Source organism: Thamnophis sirtalis, unplaced genomic scaffold (assembly GCF_051295495.1).
Source record: "Thamnophis sirtalis isolate CommonGarterSnake01/CBP01778 unplaced genomic scaffold, rThaSir2_p1.2 scaffold_8, whole genome shotgun sequence".
Lineage (NCBI taxonomy): Eukaryota > Metazoa > Chordata > Lepidosauria > Squamata > Natricidae > Thamnophis > Thamnophis sirtalis.
Window position 1 is genome coordinate 9,526,240 of NW_028261388.1, and position 17,964 is coordinate 9,544,203.

General features: G+C 42.4%; 1 protein-coding gene across 1 annotated transcript in view; it reads right to left on the reverse strand.

The window, feature by feature from the left end:
- NOX4 (NADPH oxidase 4) overlaps positions 1-17,964 on the reverse strand; it is a 117,925-nt gene that overhangs the window by 27,418 nt on the left and 72,543 nt on the right. Inside the window, exon 13 of the mRNA XM_087722073.1 lies at positions 15,337-15,418. Within this exon, the coding sequence (XP_087578199.1) occupies positions 15,337-15,418 (82 nt within the window). The remainder of the gene's footprint in view (positions 1-15,336; positions 15,419-17,964) is intronic.

Sequence of the window (17,964 nt, forward strand, 5' to 3'; positions counted from 1 at the left end):
TTTTTACGCTTACGACCATTGCAACATTTCCATGGTCCAATATCAAAATTCGGACACTTGGCCACTGACTCATATTTATGACGGCTGACTCATATTTATGACGGTTGCAGTGTCCTGAGTTCATGTGATCATCATGTTCCTTTTTACTCCTTGTCTCTGTTTCCTTTTATCTGAAACATGTGATTCAGAAATTGTGAATTTAGCTGCAGAATTAACTTGCATGAACTTCCCCTGTTTATAAAAGGTAAAGGTTCCCCTCGCACATATGTGCTAGTCGTTCCTGACTCTAGGGGGCGGTGCTCATCTCCATTTCAAAGCCGAAGAGCCAGCACTGTCCTAGACATCTCCGTGGTCATGTTGCTGGCATGAATAAACACCAAAGGCATATGAAACACTGTTATATTCCCACTAAGGTAGTGTCTATTTTTCTACTTGCATTTTTACATGCTTTCAAACTCCTAGGTTGGCAGTAGCTGGGACAAGTAATGGGAGCTCATTCCATTAGGTGGCACTAGGGATTCGAACCCCTGACCTTTCTGATCGACAAGCTCAGCGCCTTAGCCACTGAGCCACCGCATCCCCTTCCTGTTTATACAGTTCAGCAAATAAATGCAGGCCTTTATACAATTTAAAGCTAAAATGTCCTTCAAAACAGACTCAACTCCTGATGGTTTACGGACAAATCCATGAAACACTGTGGGCCCCAGTCAGTGGTGGGATTCAGCCAGTTCGCCCCTATTTGGGAGAACCGATTGGTAACTTTCTAAGCAGCTGGAAGAACCGGTTATTGGAAGAAATCTCCTTTTGTTTTTCCCCACTTTATAGGGCTAATCCTGTAAGGAAGGCAGGAAGGAAACATTCTAGTGTTGTTTCTAGCCTAATCTTTATTGCCCTGCTTACAGAAACTGCCTCTCCGGTTAACCCTGATTACATTGTAAGAGTTGAGGTGAAGCACCCATCATCTTGAGTGATGTTGAGTTGGCCATGCCCACCCAGTAACATGATCACCAAGCCCCACCTACCCTGCTGGTCATTAGGGCAGAGAACCAGTTGTTAAATTAGTTTAGTTTTAGTTTAGTTTAATAAAATTTGTATGCCGCCCACTCCCATTGGGACTCTGGGCGGCTCACAAGCAAGATAAAAGCATTTAAAAATTTAAGAAAAGATACAATTATTAAAATAATACACCATCCATTCAGTCTAAGTGGGGCTGGATATAATCAACAGCCCCAGGCCTGCCGGAACAGCCAGGTCTTGGTTGCTTTACGGAAGGCCGGGAGAGTGGTGAGGGTCCGGATCTCTACGGGTAGATCATTCCACAGGGCCGGTGCAGCTACAGAGAAGGCCCTCCCTTGGGGGGCCGCCAGCCAGCATTGTCCGGTCGACGGCACCCGAAGGAGGCCCAACCTGTGCGATCTTATTGTTCAAATTATTTGCATCCCACCACTGGCCCCAGTAAAACAGAAGCGTTTTGTTCCTAACTATATTTTTTTTTTTCAATTTCCCAACCTAGCCTACAAACCTGGCATCCCCTACTGGTTTCCTTTCCAAATCCTTTCCAAATCCAACCTGGTTACATTTTGGGACCAGGACAAGCTGCCACCTGCTGAGATTTAGCATTTTTACAGAAGTGCTGAACATTCGTCAATGCTGACTGGCAGATGGTAAGAAAGATGTCAGGTTCCCTTCTGTTCCTCAACTGCGCCTCCAGGTATACTGTAATTACTATATCAGTGGGTAAAATAAATTGCTGAACATATATTGCTACATATGGTAGGATGCGTAGCAGTTCAAGGCCAGAGAATTTTTGCTGCACTGGCTGCTCGAGAAATCCTAAGACAACGTTTCTCAACCTTGACAGGTTTAAGGTGGTGTGTGGATGTCAACTCCCAGAATTCCCTAGCCAACATGCTGGCCGAGGAATTCTGGGAGTTGATGTTCACACACCCACACATCTTTTTTTATTTTTTATTTTATTTTTAAACAAACATAAAACAAACAGACATACACACACACAATACATAACAATCATCCTCCAGTTACATACAGTATGTCGATTGGTTACAAAGCTTTGTGCTTCCTCACAATAGTCCCCGCTTGGAATTTACACAAATTCTCATATCATCAATCCAATATATAGATAAACAATTGTTCCGATGATTAAACATTCATTTGACTATAACTGTTGTTACATCCTTTTATATGAAATATTCTAAATTTAAAGTAAATCTATATTACGGCATTTCATTACATCCTCCTAAAATCATCCAATAATATTACATCTTTATACCATATCGCATATAAAAATTGTTTATATTTAATATCAAGGCTTTAAACATCCTCTCCATAATCCTCACAATTTGTATAAAGTTTCATATTTATCAATATTATCAAACACCCACACATCTTAAAGTTTCCGGGTTGAGAAATCCACTCTACGATCATCTTCTTTTTAATGAGCCCATAATCCCTTGCAGGGTGGAGTCCGGGCAACTGAATGGAGCTACCAGTGTGTTTACTGGCCAGATGCCCTTCCTGTCACCAATGTGGAGTTTTGTTCCGCAGATATATTCTCATTGTGCCCAGAGAGAGAAATATCTGCGAACTCAGAGCCCCGTGATTGTGAGGCATGATCTCCCCCTCTAGGCCACCGCACCACACCGAATATGAATACCACCCTAAGAGCTCTGTCATAAACTGCCTTTTTCATTTCTTCTAATCAAATGACACATTCCACATATCACAACCAAAATGCACAGGCCTATGTTAATTTTTCAGGATCTTTCAGCCTTCCATCCTTCCGAGGTGGGTAAAATGAGGACCCAGATTGTTGGGGGCAATAGGCTGACTCTGTAAACCGTTTAGAGAGGGTTGTAAAAGCACTATGAAGCTGTATATAAATCTAAGTGCTATCGCTACTTGCTTACTTGATGAGATATGTGGCACAGTGGTTAGAAGTATTGCAGACTAACTGCCCACTGCCAGGAGTTCGATCCTCACCGGTTCAACATTGATTCGGCCTTCTATCCTTCCGAAGCCGGTAAAACGAGGACCCAGATTGTTGGGGGGGCAATAAGCTGGCTCTGTAAACCGCTTAGAGAGGACTGTAAAAGCACTGTGAAGCAGTATATAAGTCTAAGTGCCGCTGCTAATGCTTCTAACATTCATAGGTAGGATTTAGAGTATATCCAAGAGCCGAGGTGGCGCAGTGGGTAGAGTGCAGTACTGCAGGCCACTTCAGCTGACTGCTAGATCAGCAGTTCAGCGGTTCAAATCTCACCGGCTCAGGGTTGACTCAGCCTTCCATCCTTCCGAGGTGGGTAAAATGAGGACCCGGATTGTTGTTGGGGGCAATATGCTGACTCTGTAAACCGCTTCGAGAGGGCTGAAAGCCCTATGAAGCGGTATATAAAAATCTGCTATTGCTATTGCTATTGCTATAATCCTATTTAAATTCATGTGGCTTGAATTGGTTTTCATCAGTCACAATGGGAAGTAGGTTTTGATATTCCAGCTTTAAACATTTTATACATATAATAGTAGCAGAATAGAAACGGAAAGGAGGACACTAGGCGATCTCTCAAAAGAGAAACCAACCTTTGTGGTTTTCTTGCTCAGACGTCTATGCTAGATAAGCAAGTTGCCAGAGATCCGTAATAACAACCCTGCCACAAACGATCAAGATCTTTGTCCCTAAAACAATTACAGATAGTCCTCAACGTATGACTAGTTGCCTAGCAACTATATGAAAAAGGGGACTTACAGCCCAGATTTGAACTTCCAATAGCTACTATCTTCCTCTAGTCACATGACATTTTGGTTGCTTGGCAACCCACATTTATGGCTGTTTGCAGCACCCAATGGTCACTTGACTGTGATTTATGCAATTTAAGTCAACAGATGTTTACTTCTGTTTTCCAGCTAAACAACACCCCATCACGAACAGTGTATTCACTTAACAGCTTCATTTGGCCTGTACTTGCTAATTCTGTTTCATCGGCAGTTGTCCTTGATTGCCTTGTGTTATTCGTAGAAATAATAATGGTGGGCCACCAATACCATAAGTAAAAATAAGTAAACCACTGCATTCACTTCCCAAATGTTCACATTCACTGAATGATTTGCTGCAAAAGTCATGAAATCAGAAGCACTGACGCGGTGACCTGCTTAACAGCCGTCATGACTTACAAGCAAAAATGCATGGCTCAATTGTTTTTAAAAGTCAGTGGGCAGGTTTGAGAACTTGCACAATGCAACATGCCTGGGTAGGTGCGCATTGTTTGAAGGGATAGAGTCACAGTTTTGAAACGTAAATGTGCTAAACTATATTAAGATTATTATTCGTACTTTGGGAATCTGTCATTTTTAAAATGAAGAGTGACAGACTTGGGCATCTGAGCTGGGGGGCAAGTAACATCAGACATATTATAATATCAGCGGGCAAAGGACATAAAATTCCCAGATGTGAAGATGTCATAATATGGGGAACATAATCAGATTGGTGTAATGATGAGCATGCTGGCCCAGAAACCAGGAGATGGTGAGTTCCAGTCCCGTCTTAGGCCTGAAAGCCAGCGGGTGACTTTGGGCCAATCACCAGGAGATGGTGAGCTTTAGTCCCACCTTACACCTTTGCAGAAAATGAACTGTGGGATGACGCATACACATTCTGGATTTTGTCTCTTGCTAGAGTGAAAAAAAAAAATTAAAAGACTGAAACAACTACTGAGCCAAATAGTTATTGTTAATTAACTTTAGGGGCATGAGGCTAAAACATACAAAGAACACGGTTGCATGAATTGTGTATGTCTAGTTTAATGAAAAGAAGGATTAGGTGTTCTGATATCTCAGGGGTTGCCACAAAGAAGAGGGAGTTAAACTATTCTCCAAAGGACTTGAGGGCAGAATAAGATGCCTAGTCTAGAAGAGAAGAGAAGGACCAGGGTAGATATGATAGCAATCTTCCAATATTTGTGGGGCTGCCACAGAGAGGAAAGGGTCAAGCTACTTTCCAAAGCACCTGAAGGTACAGAAAAGGAATAATGGATGGAAACTGATCAAGGAGAGTTTCGATTTAGAAATAAGGAGAAATCTCCTGACAGTGAGAACAATCAACCAATGGAACAGAAGTTGCCTTCAGAAGTTGTGGGAGCTTCATCACTGGAAGCTTTCAAAAAGAGATTGGACTGCCATCTGTCAAAAATGGTGTAAATGGGTCTGCCTGGGCAGGGGGATTGGATTAGATGACCTACAAGGTTCCTTCCAACCCTGTTAAATTGATAACAGGTATGAAAGAAGAAATGGATGGAAACTAATCAGGGAGAGGATCCAACCTAGAACTAGGGAGCAATTTCCTGATGGTTAGAACAATTAATCAGTGGAACAACTTGCCTTCAGAAATTGTGGATGCTCCATCACTGGATGTTTTTCAGAAGAGATTGGGCAAACATTTGTTTGAAATGATACTAGAAGTCTTCTACTCTTCTAGTCTACTACCCCCTGCTCAAGCAGGAGACCCTATACCATTTCAGACAAATGGTTGTCCAACCTCTTCTTAAAAACCTCCAATGTTGGAGCATTCACAACTTCTGAGACCGCCTCCTGCCAATTACCTCCTCGCGACCGATTAGATCACACAGATTAGGCCTCCTCCGAGTTCCATCTGCCAGCCAGTGCCGACTGGCAACTACGCGGAGGAGAGCCTTTTCAGTAGTAGCTCCGACCCTTTGGAACGACCTCCCCGTGGAGATTCGTACCCTCACCACCCTCCAGACCTTCCGCACAGCCCTTAAGATCTGGCTATCCCGCCAGGCCTGGGGTTAAAGATTGGGATCCGTCCCCACCCGAATGATGAATGAATGTTGCTTCTATTTTTAATTGTGTATTGTCTGTATATGTCATTACGTGTATCCCTTCCCTATAGGTTGTAAGCCGCCCTGAGTCCCCTCAGGGAAAAGGGCGGCCTATAAATAAAAGCAATCTAAATCTAAATCTAAATCAAATAGTTCCACTGATTAATTGTCCTCATTGTCAGGAAATTTCTCCTTTGTTCTAGGTTGCTTCACTGTTATCATATCGCCCTCAGTCTTTCTATACTTTACTTTAATTTGATTTGTGACAATTTGTTCCAAGGGGGTGTAACAAATTATATGTTTTTGAAAGAGCAAGATTTTGGGTTTTTTTCATTAAAAAAGCAAAACAGAAAAACAAAACCAGGCAATTAATCTTTTCCCTCACAAGTTATTTGGGGATACCATTTCTGGCGCAGGAACACAATGGAATAAAAATACCGCACTGTATTTTTAAACAGGAAACTGATGCCTCAAGAAAAGAATATGTTGGCGGGGCAAAACAAGTGTTTACTCATTGCGTGGGTTGTTGATAAAAATAAGATGCTGCAAATGAGAGGAATTCCTGATACTAACAGATCACCAAGCCCTTGTGTGACTTCCAACAAAGTGTAACCCTTGTACCAAATGACACAGAGGAGTCTGAAATTTGCAAGAACCTAACCTTAAGCATGTGTTGAGCAGATGTGAACTATTTCGTTGCACAAGAAGCCCACAAACTTATTTTTTTTTGGGGGGGGGAGGAAATTAAAAAACTTAAGTCTGAAAAAAATAACAACTGTTTTGTTGTCAAATGTTGGCGGTACTAATTTGAGGCTAGGGTGGGAGAAACTGAAGGCAATTGGTAAAGGCAATTAATCAGTGGGACAACTTGCCTCCAGAAGTTGTAAATGTTTCAACACTGGAAGTTTTTAAGAAGAGATTGGATAACCATTTGTCTGAAGAGGTGTAGGGCTTCTTGCCTAAGCAGGGAGTTGGATTAGAAGACCTCCAAGGTCCCTTCCAACTCTGCTATTCCTATTCCTATTCCTATTCCTATTCCTATTCCTATTCCTATTCCTATTCCTATTCCTATTCCTATTCCTATTCCTATTCCTACTCCTACTCCTACTCCTATTCATACTCTACTCTACTCTACTCTACTCTACTCTAAACACAGCAAGGCTTAAATGTCAGTAAGGCAATCAGATTTAAGCTGTAAAAGAATCCACTCGATTCTTTTTTTAAAAGTTTATTTTAGAATATCTTTGTTAAAGATTTATACAGTATTGGTTCTGGGAAGTTGGGGGGCGGGGGAGGTAGGGGGTGGGGTTTGAGTGGGGAGGGTAGGGGGAGGGAAGTAAACATTTGTAAAAGTTTTTTTTTTCAAAATTTTCAATTTAAAACAAAAATAATTCACCAGATGGAAGCAGAGTTAAAATTTTATGCTTCCCTTTGCTGCCCTCTACGGCTGGGGATTTTTTAAATCAAGAGATGATAGATAATCTAGCTCAGTGTTTCTCATTTCAAGTTTTCTAATACTTGAAGGCCTGTTGTAGGAAAGAGATGGTTAATACATCTCCATAGCACCTGAAGGCAGGACAAGAAGCAAAGAGTGGACACTTCTCAGTGGGATATCCAACCTGGAAATAAGAAGGGATTTCCCGACAGTGAGAACAATTACCGTATATACTCGAGTATAGGCCGACCCGAATATAAGCCGAGGCACCTAATTTTACCACAAAAAACTGGAAAAGTTATTGACTCGAGTATAAGCCTAGGGTGGGAAATGCAGCAGCTACCGGTAAATTTCAAAAATAAAAATAGATACCAATAATGTTTTTGAATATTTATTTCAAAGAAAAACAGTAAACTAGCTCTGGGACATCGTTATGTGGCTGCTTGCCATAACAAGGAGGAGGTGGGACATCGTTGCAGAGCGGCAGGAGGGGGAGGAAGGGGAATCGTAAGACAGCCCTGCATTACATTAGAACGTGAGGAGGGGGGATGGTGCGGTGCGCGCTGCGCGGCAAACTGACACAGAGGGAGGGGAAACTCACAGGGGCGCCGGGCCATTCACGAGCGTCACCCAGCGGCATGGCCCCGCCCCTTTTTCTCCTCCATTTCAGGCAAATTTTTCACTGACTCGAGTATAAGCCGAGGCGGCTTTTTTCAGCCCAAAAAGTGGGCTGAAAAACTCGGCTTATACTTGAGTATATACGGTAATCAATGGAACAGTTCGCCACCTGGAGTTGTGGTGCTCTATTGCTGGAGGTTTCCAAGATAAGATTGGATAACCATTTGTCCAGGATGATATAAAGATTCCAGATTTGGACAGGAGTTTGGACCCCAAGACTTCCAGGGTCCTAAGATTGTAGTTTATGGAAATGAAGAGGGAGGGGTGTCAACATATTTTCCGAAGCACCAGAAGGCAAGATAAGAAACGATGGATGGAAACTAATCAAGGAGACAAGCAACCTAGAACTAAGGAGAAATCCCCTGACAGTTAGAACAATTAACCGGTGGAACAACTTGCCTCTAGAAGTTGTGGGTGCTCCAACACTGGAGGCTTTTAAGAAGAAAAGTATCAAATATCTAATTCTACACATAATCATGGCAGTGAGAATTTCATTTGCACGGAATTGGAAAAATAAATACATACTAACGGAAGAAAACGTAATAAAAAAAAATACTGGAATGCGATGGATAGGCTTACGAAAGAATTAAAAGATAAAGAAGAATCCGAATATTACTCAGTATGGGACTTATGGTATAATTGGCTAGAGGAAAGAGGGAAAAAAGCAGGAAAGCAATAAAGTAAAGAAGAAAGATCAAGAAATTAAAAAAAATAATTACAAAACCGGAAAGTGAATAAAGGTGGAAATACAAAATTGTAGACATAATAGTAGGAAATAAAATGATATAATATAATATAATGTAATGTAATGTAATGTACTGTAATGCAATGCAATGCAATGCAATACAATACAATAGCAGAGTTGGAAGGGACCTTGGAGGTCTGAAATGGTATAATTTCCTGCCTAGGCAGGGGGTTGGACTAGAAGACCTCCAAGGTCCCTTCCAACTCTGCTATTGTATTGTATTGTATTTGAAAGAAGCAGGGGTGTTTCAGGGCTCAGCCTCCAATTGCCACCCTGTCTAGGACTGAGTGTCAAGTAATTTGCAATAAAATCCTTCCTCCAGTCGATCCAATTGATTGGTCCAGAGTGCAGAGGATGTCAATATACCTCTGGCTCCAGGCAGAAATAAAACGGTAGAATAGCAAAGTATTGAAATGTCAAAATATTGGAAAATGTAAAAAAGACCCCACGGAGGCTAAGAAACCCTTTGAGAAGCTTAATAGGAATTCACTCAAATGCCCCTTGGAGAAGCAAAAAGAGCTTTCCAGCTCTTACTGGCTCTTGTCTAATGCTCCAATAAAGATAAAATAAATCATGAAAAAACATGCCAGAGGCAATGTACTTGACTGAGAAAAGAGGCTAAGTGGATGCCCGTCCCAGCTGGGCCCCACTGCGCGACATCCATTGACTTAGGAAAAGCTAAACTCACAGCAGGTTACATGAAGATGCAAGTTTGCATCCTAATAGCAAGCAGAATATAAAATCCTAAGCATAAGAAATGATTTTAGGAGTCATCTAATCCAAACTCAGTCTTGTGGTCTGCTGGTGACCTGCGTAGCTGGAAGCAGAGTCGGACACTGAGGAGGTTGGGGAAGAACATGGGCCAGTCTTGGAGGTTGAGGACAGCTCCGATGAGGGCTCTGCGTTGGAGGCAGAGAGGGAGCTAGACAGCAGCGAGACAGAAGAACAGCTGGAGCCTGTTCCCAGTGTGCGCATGCGCAGAGCTGCCAGAAGACAAGAACAACTAAGAAAGCAGGGTTGACTTAGGAGTAAAGCCACAGCTTGGAGGTCATTGGCCCCTCCCAGAGGAAACAAAAGAGGAATGAATGGGGAGGAGGCTTTTGCAGGAAACAATTCATTCATCGGTCTGGAAAGTTCTGTTTGTGAGAGACTCTGTGCCAAGTTTGCTTGGCTCTGTGTTTGGACACTAGTTATCTGGCAGCACTCCTAATGAGATAAGGTGCATGTGGATAAACATTCCTCTGAAAGACTGTTTGATAAGCCTTGCTGACTGTGAATGAAAGGAATTCACAGTCATGTAAATTATAGAGGTTTACAATTTGGGATGAACACCCTTCCAATGGTGTGGGACTAGGAATGGATTTCCAGAGGTAAAAATTGCAGACTGAAGGAACCAGGAGCTCTACTCAGGTGACTCTGAGGACACAGCAGTGGTGGGTTGCAGGTGGTGTGCCCTGGTATGGGCATACCGGTGCCTGCCCGGAGCACCGGGTACTGTTCTGGAAGGCCCACCTGCCCGCCTGTCATCCTTACCTGTCTTTAAACTCTTTGGCGCTTCTGCACATGTGCATGCTTGTATTGCGTGACGCTCTGCCAAGCTGCTGGAGCAACGTGGATGCTTGAGGAGGCATGCTAGATGGTAGGATGCATGCACACACTGTACATGTGCACACTGCGCACATTCATGTGGAGGATGCTGGGACCTGTTGCAACCATATGGTTGCAACGGGATCCGGAACCCATCACTGGGACACAGATAAACCTCTGGAGGGCCCACCTGCCCACAGTGCTACAACGACCTTCTAAAAGGATGCAAATGACCAGCTGTCTGCAAGGAATATAAATCCTTCCATTCCCCACTATCTTGTTAGAGCTGAAGAAGCTTCTTGGATGAGAAGCAAAATGTCTTCAAAACAAAACAAGAAAGTCCAGTGGCCTCCTGAAAAAGCACCTTTAGGAGAAGGAGGATCCACGTCGCAATGTCACAATGTGCGGTCTCGATACTCCGAGACCACCGTTGACACTTTTGCCACTGGACGGTCCATGAGAGGTAAACTGTCCCATAGAGATGGTGATCAGGAAGCCGAAGCCTTGCTGGTCTCACAGACATCGCAAAGTCCCTGATTGACCCAAGGGAAGCACTTCAAGCCGGCGGTAAACAGACAGCCCCCAGGCTGATAAAATCGGGATGTTCCAGAAGGAAGGAAATAAAAAGAGAAAGTGAGTCCATCTGGTGAGGTATTTTTTTCTATTTTGCGAAAGACTGCCCAATGAAATTTTTCTTTAAAGCCAAATTAGATCCTTAAGCAAAAGAATTGAGCGGCGAAATTAACCCTAATTGGATAGCTGTGGAAAGGTTTTTTTTCTTTGTAACTATTCTTTGTGGATTGAAGTGCTCGCAACGTTTCTCATTTCTCCTCTTAAAGTGAACGGATTGATTTTTTTTCTTCTGCTTTTTGTTATTTTTTGACTTCTGGATTAAAACCTTCCTTCTTATTTTAACAATTCTTCCTATTACTTGTTATTAAATTTCACTAAAAGAAATCTAAAGAACTTTGTTTCCTATAAGCCAGAGATAAATATTAGAAAGTGAAAAGTAGCACACTGCCTGAGAAATAAGTTTGAGTCGAGCTGGTGTGTCAAACTGTGACATCGCTAATCAAAGAGCAGCATAAGGCAGCCCCCCAAATTAATCTGGCTTCTCCTTCACAAACTGCTGATAGATGAACATTTTCATCCCTTTTTCAGAAGGAAACTTCTGGGGTTGATGTCAACACTTTCAGATCAGTGGTGTGATATTTAAAGATCTCAAGGCTGCTCGCTCCTAAATGAGAATGGATATGGAGTCATGTCAGATCTCATCCTCAATCTGTATCCTTTGTACATCGTGAAAATAAGACAAGAAATGGGGAAAACTGTAGGTCTAAAGATCAGAATAAGAATTGGAAGGAATCTTGGAAGTCTTCTAGTCCAACCCCCTGCTCAAGCAGGAGACCATATACCCGTGATGGCAAACCTATGGCACGCATGCCCGAGATGGCACGCAGACCCATCTTTCCGGACACGCAAGCTGTCACCCAACTCACCTGCAGATACGCATTTGTGTGCACCCCAGCTGGTGTTTGGGCCTCTGGTGCGCATGTGCGCAATTCAGGGAACTCAGCTGGTCTTGGAGATCTCCTGCGCATGAATTTGCACATGTGTGTGAGAGTACTGCTGTGCCCGCATGCGCAGATGGCATTCGTGCATGTGCATTGTGTGCAGGAAAACTGCATGGATGCACAGATGGTGCAATTGCGCACACAGCACATAAGGGGAGCTTGTTAAAGTCACAGACATGCATAGATGGTGTGGTTGCACATGTAGCACACGGGGGAGGAGCCACATGTTAGCATGGATAGCACACGTGTGTGCACCTGTTTGGCATACGGTGATCTTGATTGCATCCCTCTGTTAATGCAACCTAGATTGCGTTGGCTTTTTTGGCTGCTGCCACACACGGCTGGCTCATGTTTAAGTGATTGTCCACTAGGACTCCAAGATCCCTTTCACAGTGACTGCTACTGAGCCAGGTTTCCCCTCAACTGTACTTGTACATTTGATCGATGGAACATGTAGTATGGTGACAATGATTTTGAAAGGGTCAGATACAAAATAAGCAACAACAACAACAACAACACAACAAGCTACTCTGCCAAATTTGTGGATCCCAAGTACTTCTTTAGAGATGATTCAAACCAGCTCTCATTTTCAATCCACAGTTCCTGCTTAAGGAGTCTCAATACGTGCGCGAATGTTTGCCTGGATTTCTTAAGAATCCGTGTATGTTCTATCAATAGTCTTCAGCTTATTTGTTAACGAGCTGCAATGCCAATGACTCATTTCCTGTAATGAGCAGAATTCTTCTCTCTCTCTCTCTCTCTCTTTTAAATTAATGTCATTATAAACAGCAGTCAATGGCTCAGAAGAACACAGGTAAAGGTTTAATTAACTGCTGAAGAGGGGCTAGAAACATGCACGAAAATACAAACCCACCCACCTACCCACCCACCCACTCAAGCCATCAGCCTTGTTACAGAAAAGATTTCAGCCAGTCCTGTTCCCTGTGCTATAATGAGAGACTGTTATCCTTTCAAAAAGTGTATGACTTGTAATCTAAAGCAGCGTGAGACTCTGGTTCAAACAATATGGGGTTTTCAGAGAAGGTCTCCTGCCCACTGATTTGATGGAGCTGAACAAGGAGCTAAAATGTGCAGTCCATTTGGCTCTTACTTCCAGGAAGCATCAAGAGCAGAAGCAGTGGGAAGCTGTTCTTTGCATGTAAATTACACAGTCAAGAATTCGGGGGGGGGGGGGGGGTTGGAAGAGGTGGGGTGGTAAGCAAGCATCCTACAGCCAAACCTACACACAGCTATTATGACAATATCTGGGGCCTGCCAATCATTTCAATACAGCAAGGGAGGGAGGGAAGAAAGAAGGAACGAAGGAAGGAACGAGGGAGGCTAGGAGAGAGAAAGAGGGAGGAAGGAAGGAAGGAAAGAAAGAAGGATGGAAAGAAAGAAAGAAGGAGAAAGGCAGAAGGAAAAAGTGAGTGAGAAAGAGGAAACAGTCTTTAAAAAAAGAAGCGTAGAAAGTTAGCACCCACCCGTCTCCTAGAAGAATGAAATATTTTAGGAAATATTGGACAAGAAATTACAGGAGAACAGATAAAATACAAACCCAAAATCTTTCTACTGGGAATAATCAAAGGAAAATATACAAAGAAAATTAAGTACATATTAACACATCTGCTAACTACAGCTAGAATAGCATTTGTTCAATGCTGGAAACAAAATAATACCCCCTCGGATGAATTAGTGATAAAAAAAAACACCTTGGATTGTGCAGAGATGGACAAATTAACACTGAAATTAAAAGATAAAGAAGAGTCGGAATATTATGAAATTTGGAACAATTGGTACAAATGGCTGCAAAACAAGAATAAAATTAATTAAGCCAAAAAACTATATATATAAATATATATAGAACTGTATATAAAGGTGTGTAAATATAGAAGCGAAATATTATATACATGTACAGGTATGATGACATAACAATGTTGATGTAATGACTGTAAGATGTTGTAGAAGGGAAAAAATAATAAAAAATCTGCTAAAAAAATAATAAAATAAAATAAAAAGGCAGAATATTATATTTCCCAAGATGAGAAATTGAGAAACAGGTTCTTGGAGACAGAAACAGAGTCCCAGCTCCCTACCCTGGCAGATATTTTGGCACTAGCCTATCTACAAGACAAAAGGCCTCCAGCTCCAGGGTGATGGGATTAAGACATGACCCCCCAGGACATAATAGGATTATCTATCAGCAGAACTCATCACATGGCATAACCAAGCCCCTACATTACACCAGCCCCAAATTCAACCAAACTTGACTTCAAGACAAACATGACCTCGTGGGAGTCTGACAGCAACCAATAGAATACATGCTCTTGGCACAGGAACAGGAAGCTCAAGTTCAAAGCCCAAGAGAGGGTATAAATACCTCTCACTCTCCATTCCATGTGGTCAGCTACCCAGAATCACACATGCTTGGTGGTTCTGCTTCACCATTAAACCATCTTTCCAAGCAGCCTCCATGTGACATGCGATTTTCAGTGCCTTTCTCCCTACTTGGAACTGAACCCGGATGGACCTTTCTTCCAACAGAAGCAACTTTCATTCTTTTACAAAAGCCAATTTTGTTACACTTTACCTATACTTGTGTACACGTAAAGTATTTAAATAATTTTTAAGACCGCCCAGTTTGAAGACTGCAATTCCGAGCAGTGTACAATACATACAAGGAATTTTTACGCTGCCCAGAGTCGCTTTCAAATGAGGTAGGGCAGCAAATAAATTCAATAAATAAGTCAATATACAGTATTTTTCAGAGTATAAGAAGCACCTTTTTCCCTCAAAAAAGAGGCTGAAAATCTGGGTGCGGTTTATACACTGAATACAACATTTTTTGCCTCCGGAAACCCTACCCTCTTCACCAAAATGGCCATGCAGAGCCTTTAGGGGGCTTTCAGAGAGCTCCTGGGGGCTGGAAAGGGCAGAAATGATTTCCCCCCCACCCCCAACCCCCAGGAGAACTGTATAAGCCTCCTAAAGGCTATGCATGACCTTTTTTTGAAAAGAAAATGGCCAGTTTTTGTGAAAAATGGGCCATTTTGGGGAGGTCTGCAGAGTGCAAAACCTTTTTTTGTTAATTTGCCTCTTCAAAACCTTGGTGCGTCTTATACTCCGATAAAATATGGTACTTATTTACATAGACATAACAATACTAGCAAAACCTACTTCACAACATATGCTTGCAGAAGTTCCTTCAAAGTGTATGAACTTATAAACAAAAAATATCTAAAAATCTGTATCACGAAAAAGTTGAACTCTCTCAGACGTATAAACTAAACAAAGAAGCCTGTGTTTGTTATTCAGACATACAAGGCCAAGCCAAATTAGGTGCATCTCACCAAATGTAAGTGCTCAAAAGATACGGATCCATCAGTCGATTCTCCAGGTACCCTCACCTCACGTGAGTCATATCAAAAGTTCCCCATTTAAAAAAGTCTTCCTGGATTTACTTACTTAGGATAAGATCTTTGATGGAAGACTGGCAGAATCGCGGCATCCCAGCTTGAAGACAGGAGCAGCTGATCTCGAAATCTCTCTGTAAAATGAGGGTAACAATCATAAACAAATGCATAATATTTTGATGCAGAAGAATCGGCCCTCTCAACACAGTTTCCGAATTTAGGCCAGGCCTGTATAAACACGGCACCTAAGGCTATCGTAGCTGTTATGGTCAGGTAGTAATAACAGGTGATGAGAAATGTTTGATCTAGTGCAGGGGTGTCAAATTCAAGGCTTAGATCTTAGCAATTTTTTTTTTACTACCGAACCAGTAATAATGGTGGCTGGAACCCACCCCTGGGATCTGACCCACAGGGTCACTCTGGAAACAGTGTAGGATCGTGTTGTGGTCTGCCAGTGGCCAGCAGAGCTGGCAGCAGATTCAGACAATGAGGAGTTTCGGGAGGAACATGGGCCAGTCCTGGAGTCTGGGGAAGGCTCTGATGAGGGCTCTGTGTCAGACGCAGAGAGCTGGCCAGAGCCGTATGCCAGTTATCAGCTGCCTTCAGAGTTAGACATCAGTGAGGCAGATGAACTGGAGCCTGTTCCCAGTGTGTGCATGCACAGAGTTTCCAGACGAAGGGAACATCTAAAGAACAGGGGTCAACTGGGGAGTAAGGCCATCGGTGGACAATGAATGGCCCCTTCCAGAGGAAATAAAAGAGGAGCAAAAGGGGAGTGGAGTTTGCAAGAGACAATTAGTTAATTGATTCGTGACTCTCCGAGACTCCTTGCCAAGTTTTGCAAATATCGGCCTGTCAGCTCTCCAAGCCAGAGAAGTTCTGTGACTGTAAATCCTCCCTTGAAATACTTTGTTGGATGTGAATGAGCAGAATTAATAAAAGGGTTTTTTGTCTGGACCAGGAGTTTGCTTCATGCTCTTGGGAAGCCTTGGTCAGAACAGACTCTAGGAACTCCTGTTCCCAGCAAACAGATCAAACAAACAAAAAAGAGTTTCTTTTATGGTTTCATTAGGAATAAAATCTTAGCTGGATTTCTGGCTTGTTCCTGTTCTAAAAAGGCAAATGTTGAGGTAAGAGTAAATGTTAAAGCTTTTTTATGGATAGATACAGGAGAACATTACATCAAATATCTTAGAACAATGCTTCTCAATTTTAGCAACTTTAAAAAGTGTGAACTTCAACTCCCAGAATTCCCTAGTTTGGGGAACTCTGGGAGTTGAAGTCCACATCTTCAAATTTCCAAGTTGCAGAAACGCCACTTTAAAATATTATTGGGAACATTTCAGGGGGAAAAATAGCTATTTTCTGCCCGCAGCTGCATTTGCGATTCAGTGATGCTGTATAACAAAACTGTGCGGCTTTCTCTGGGAGAGTTAAAAAGAGTTACAGCGATATGATGATGAAATAATCAAAGATCATTTTAGAAAAATAAAACTCGGCTGTTGAAAGCATCGGCGTTATCATCAGTCAGCGGAATACATCAACTTTTAAGAACTTAAAGAATAAAAGATCTTCATTCATTATTTAGTCAAAAGAAAAAACTTTGGTCTAAAACCTATTGAAGAGAAAAAAGAAGAAAGGAAGGAAGAAATAAGGAGTTCTTTTTCTTCTAAAAATATAAACAAGCAAGATAGGCTTAATGCGCTCAGAAGAAAAAAATATATTTTAAAACATGTATGCTAGGGGGAAAAAAATCTTGAAAAATTAGATGGAAAGCGGTTTAAATACAGGCGGTCCTTGACGGTCTTCACAACTGAGCCCAACTGTCAACCCTGAAGCTGACCTGACCAAGGCCATTTTGAGGCTTCATTGTTGCCACACTGAAGCTGAGATATGGGGGTGTGGAATAGAGATAGCTGAGGTTTTGTAGCCAAAACAAAATACTTTCTCTTGGGAACCAAGGACATTCCCACAGGTGGTCAAAAAGAGGAGGAGTGAAGTTACTAGGCAACCACATGGCACCGGATTGGACCATGTGACCCTGTTGGTGTCAGTGAGAGTTGTCTTAGAGATTCTTTGTTTGGGCTGTTTACTCTTGGCTCTTTGGCAGTTTCTAGATTGGGGTATTGATTGTTGGTCTGATGTTAACCTTGGTAAAAGTTAATCTATGTTGATCTGAGTGCTGATTGCTGGTGGAGAAATGCTGGATTCTTTTTGTTCTCTTTTGGACTGGTTGATTGTCTCTTTCGCATAGTCCAGGGGTGTCAAAACTCAAGGCCCGTGGCCCAGACCCAGCTTAGATCTGGCCCACAGGGGTTGCCCTGGAAACAGAGGGCTAGCAAAACGAATGAAAGCGAAACAAAAGGAGAAATGTTTCCCCTTTTCCATTTGAGCATCCAAGAAGGGACAGGAAAGGAGAAAGGGAAAGAGAAAAGGCAAAGAAAAAGGGAAGATGGGAAGAGATCAAGGAAGGGAAAATAAGGAAAGAGGGGAAGGAAGAAGAAAGGAGAATGAACAGGGAAGGGAAAAGAAGAAAAGGAAGGACGGAAGATTATAACAAGAGGGTGGAAGGGGTCTGAGGGAAGTCCTGCCTTAGCACTTGGCCACTACAGCTGCCCTCCCCAACATATTAAGCTGCCCCCACACCCTGAGGTCAAACGGCAACTCAGTTAGCAGATTT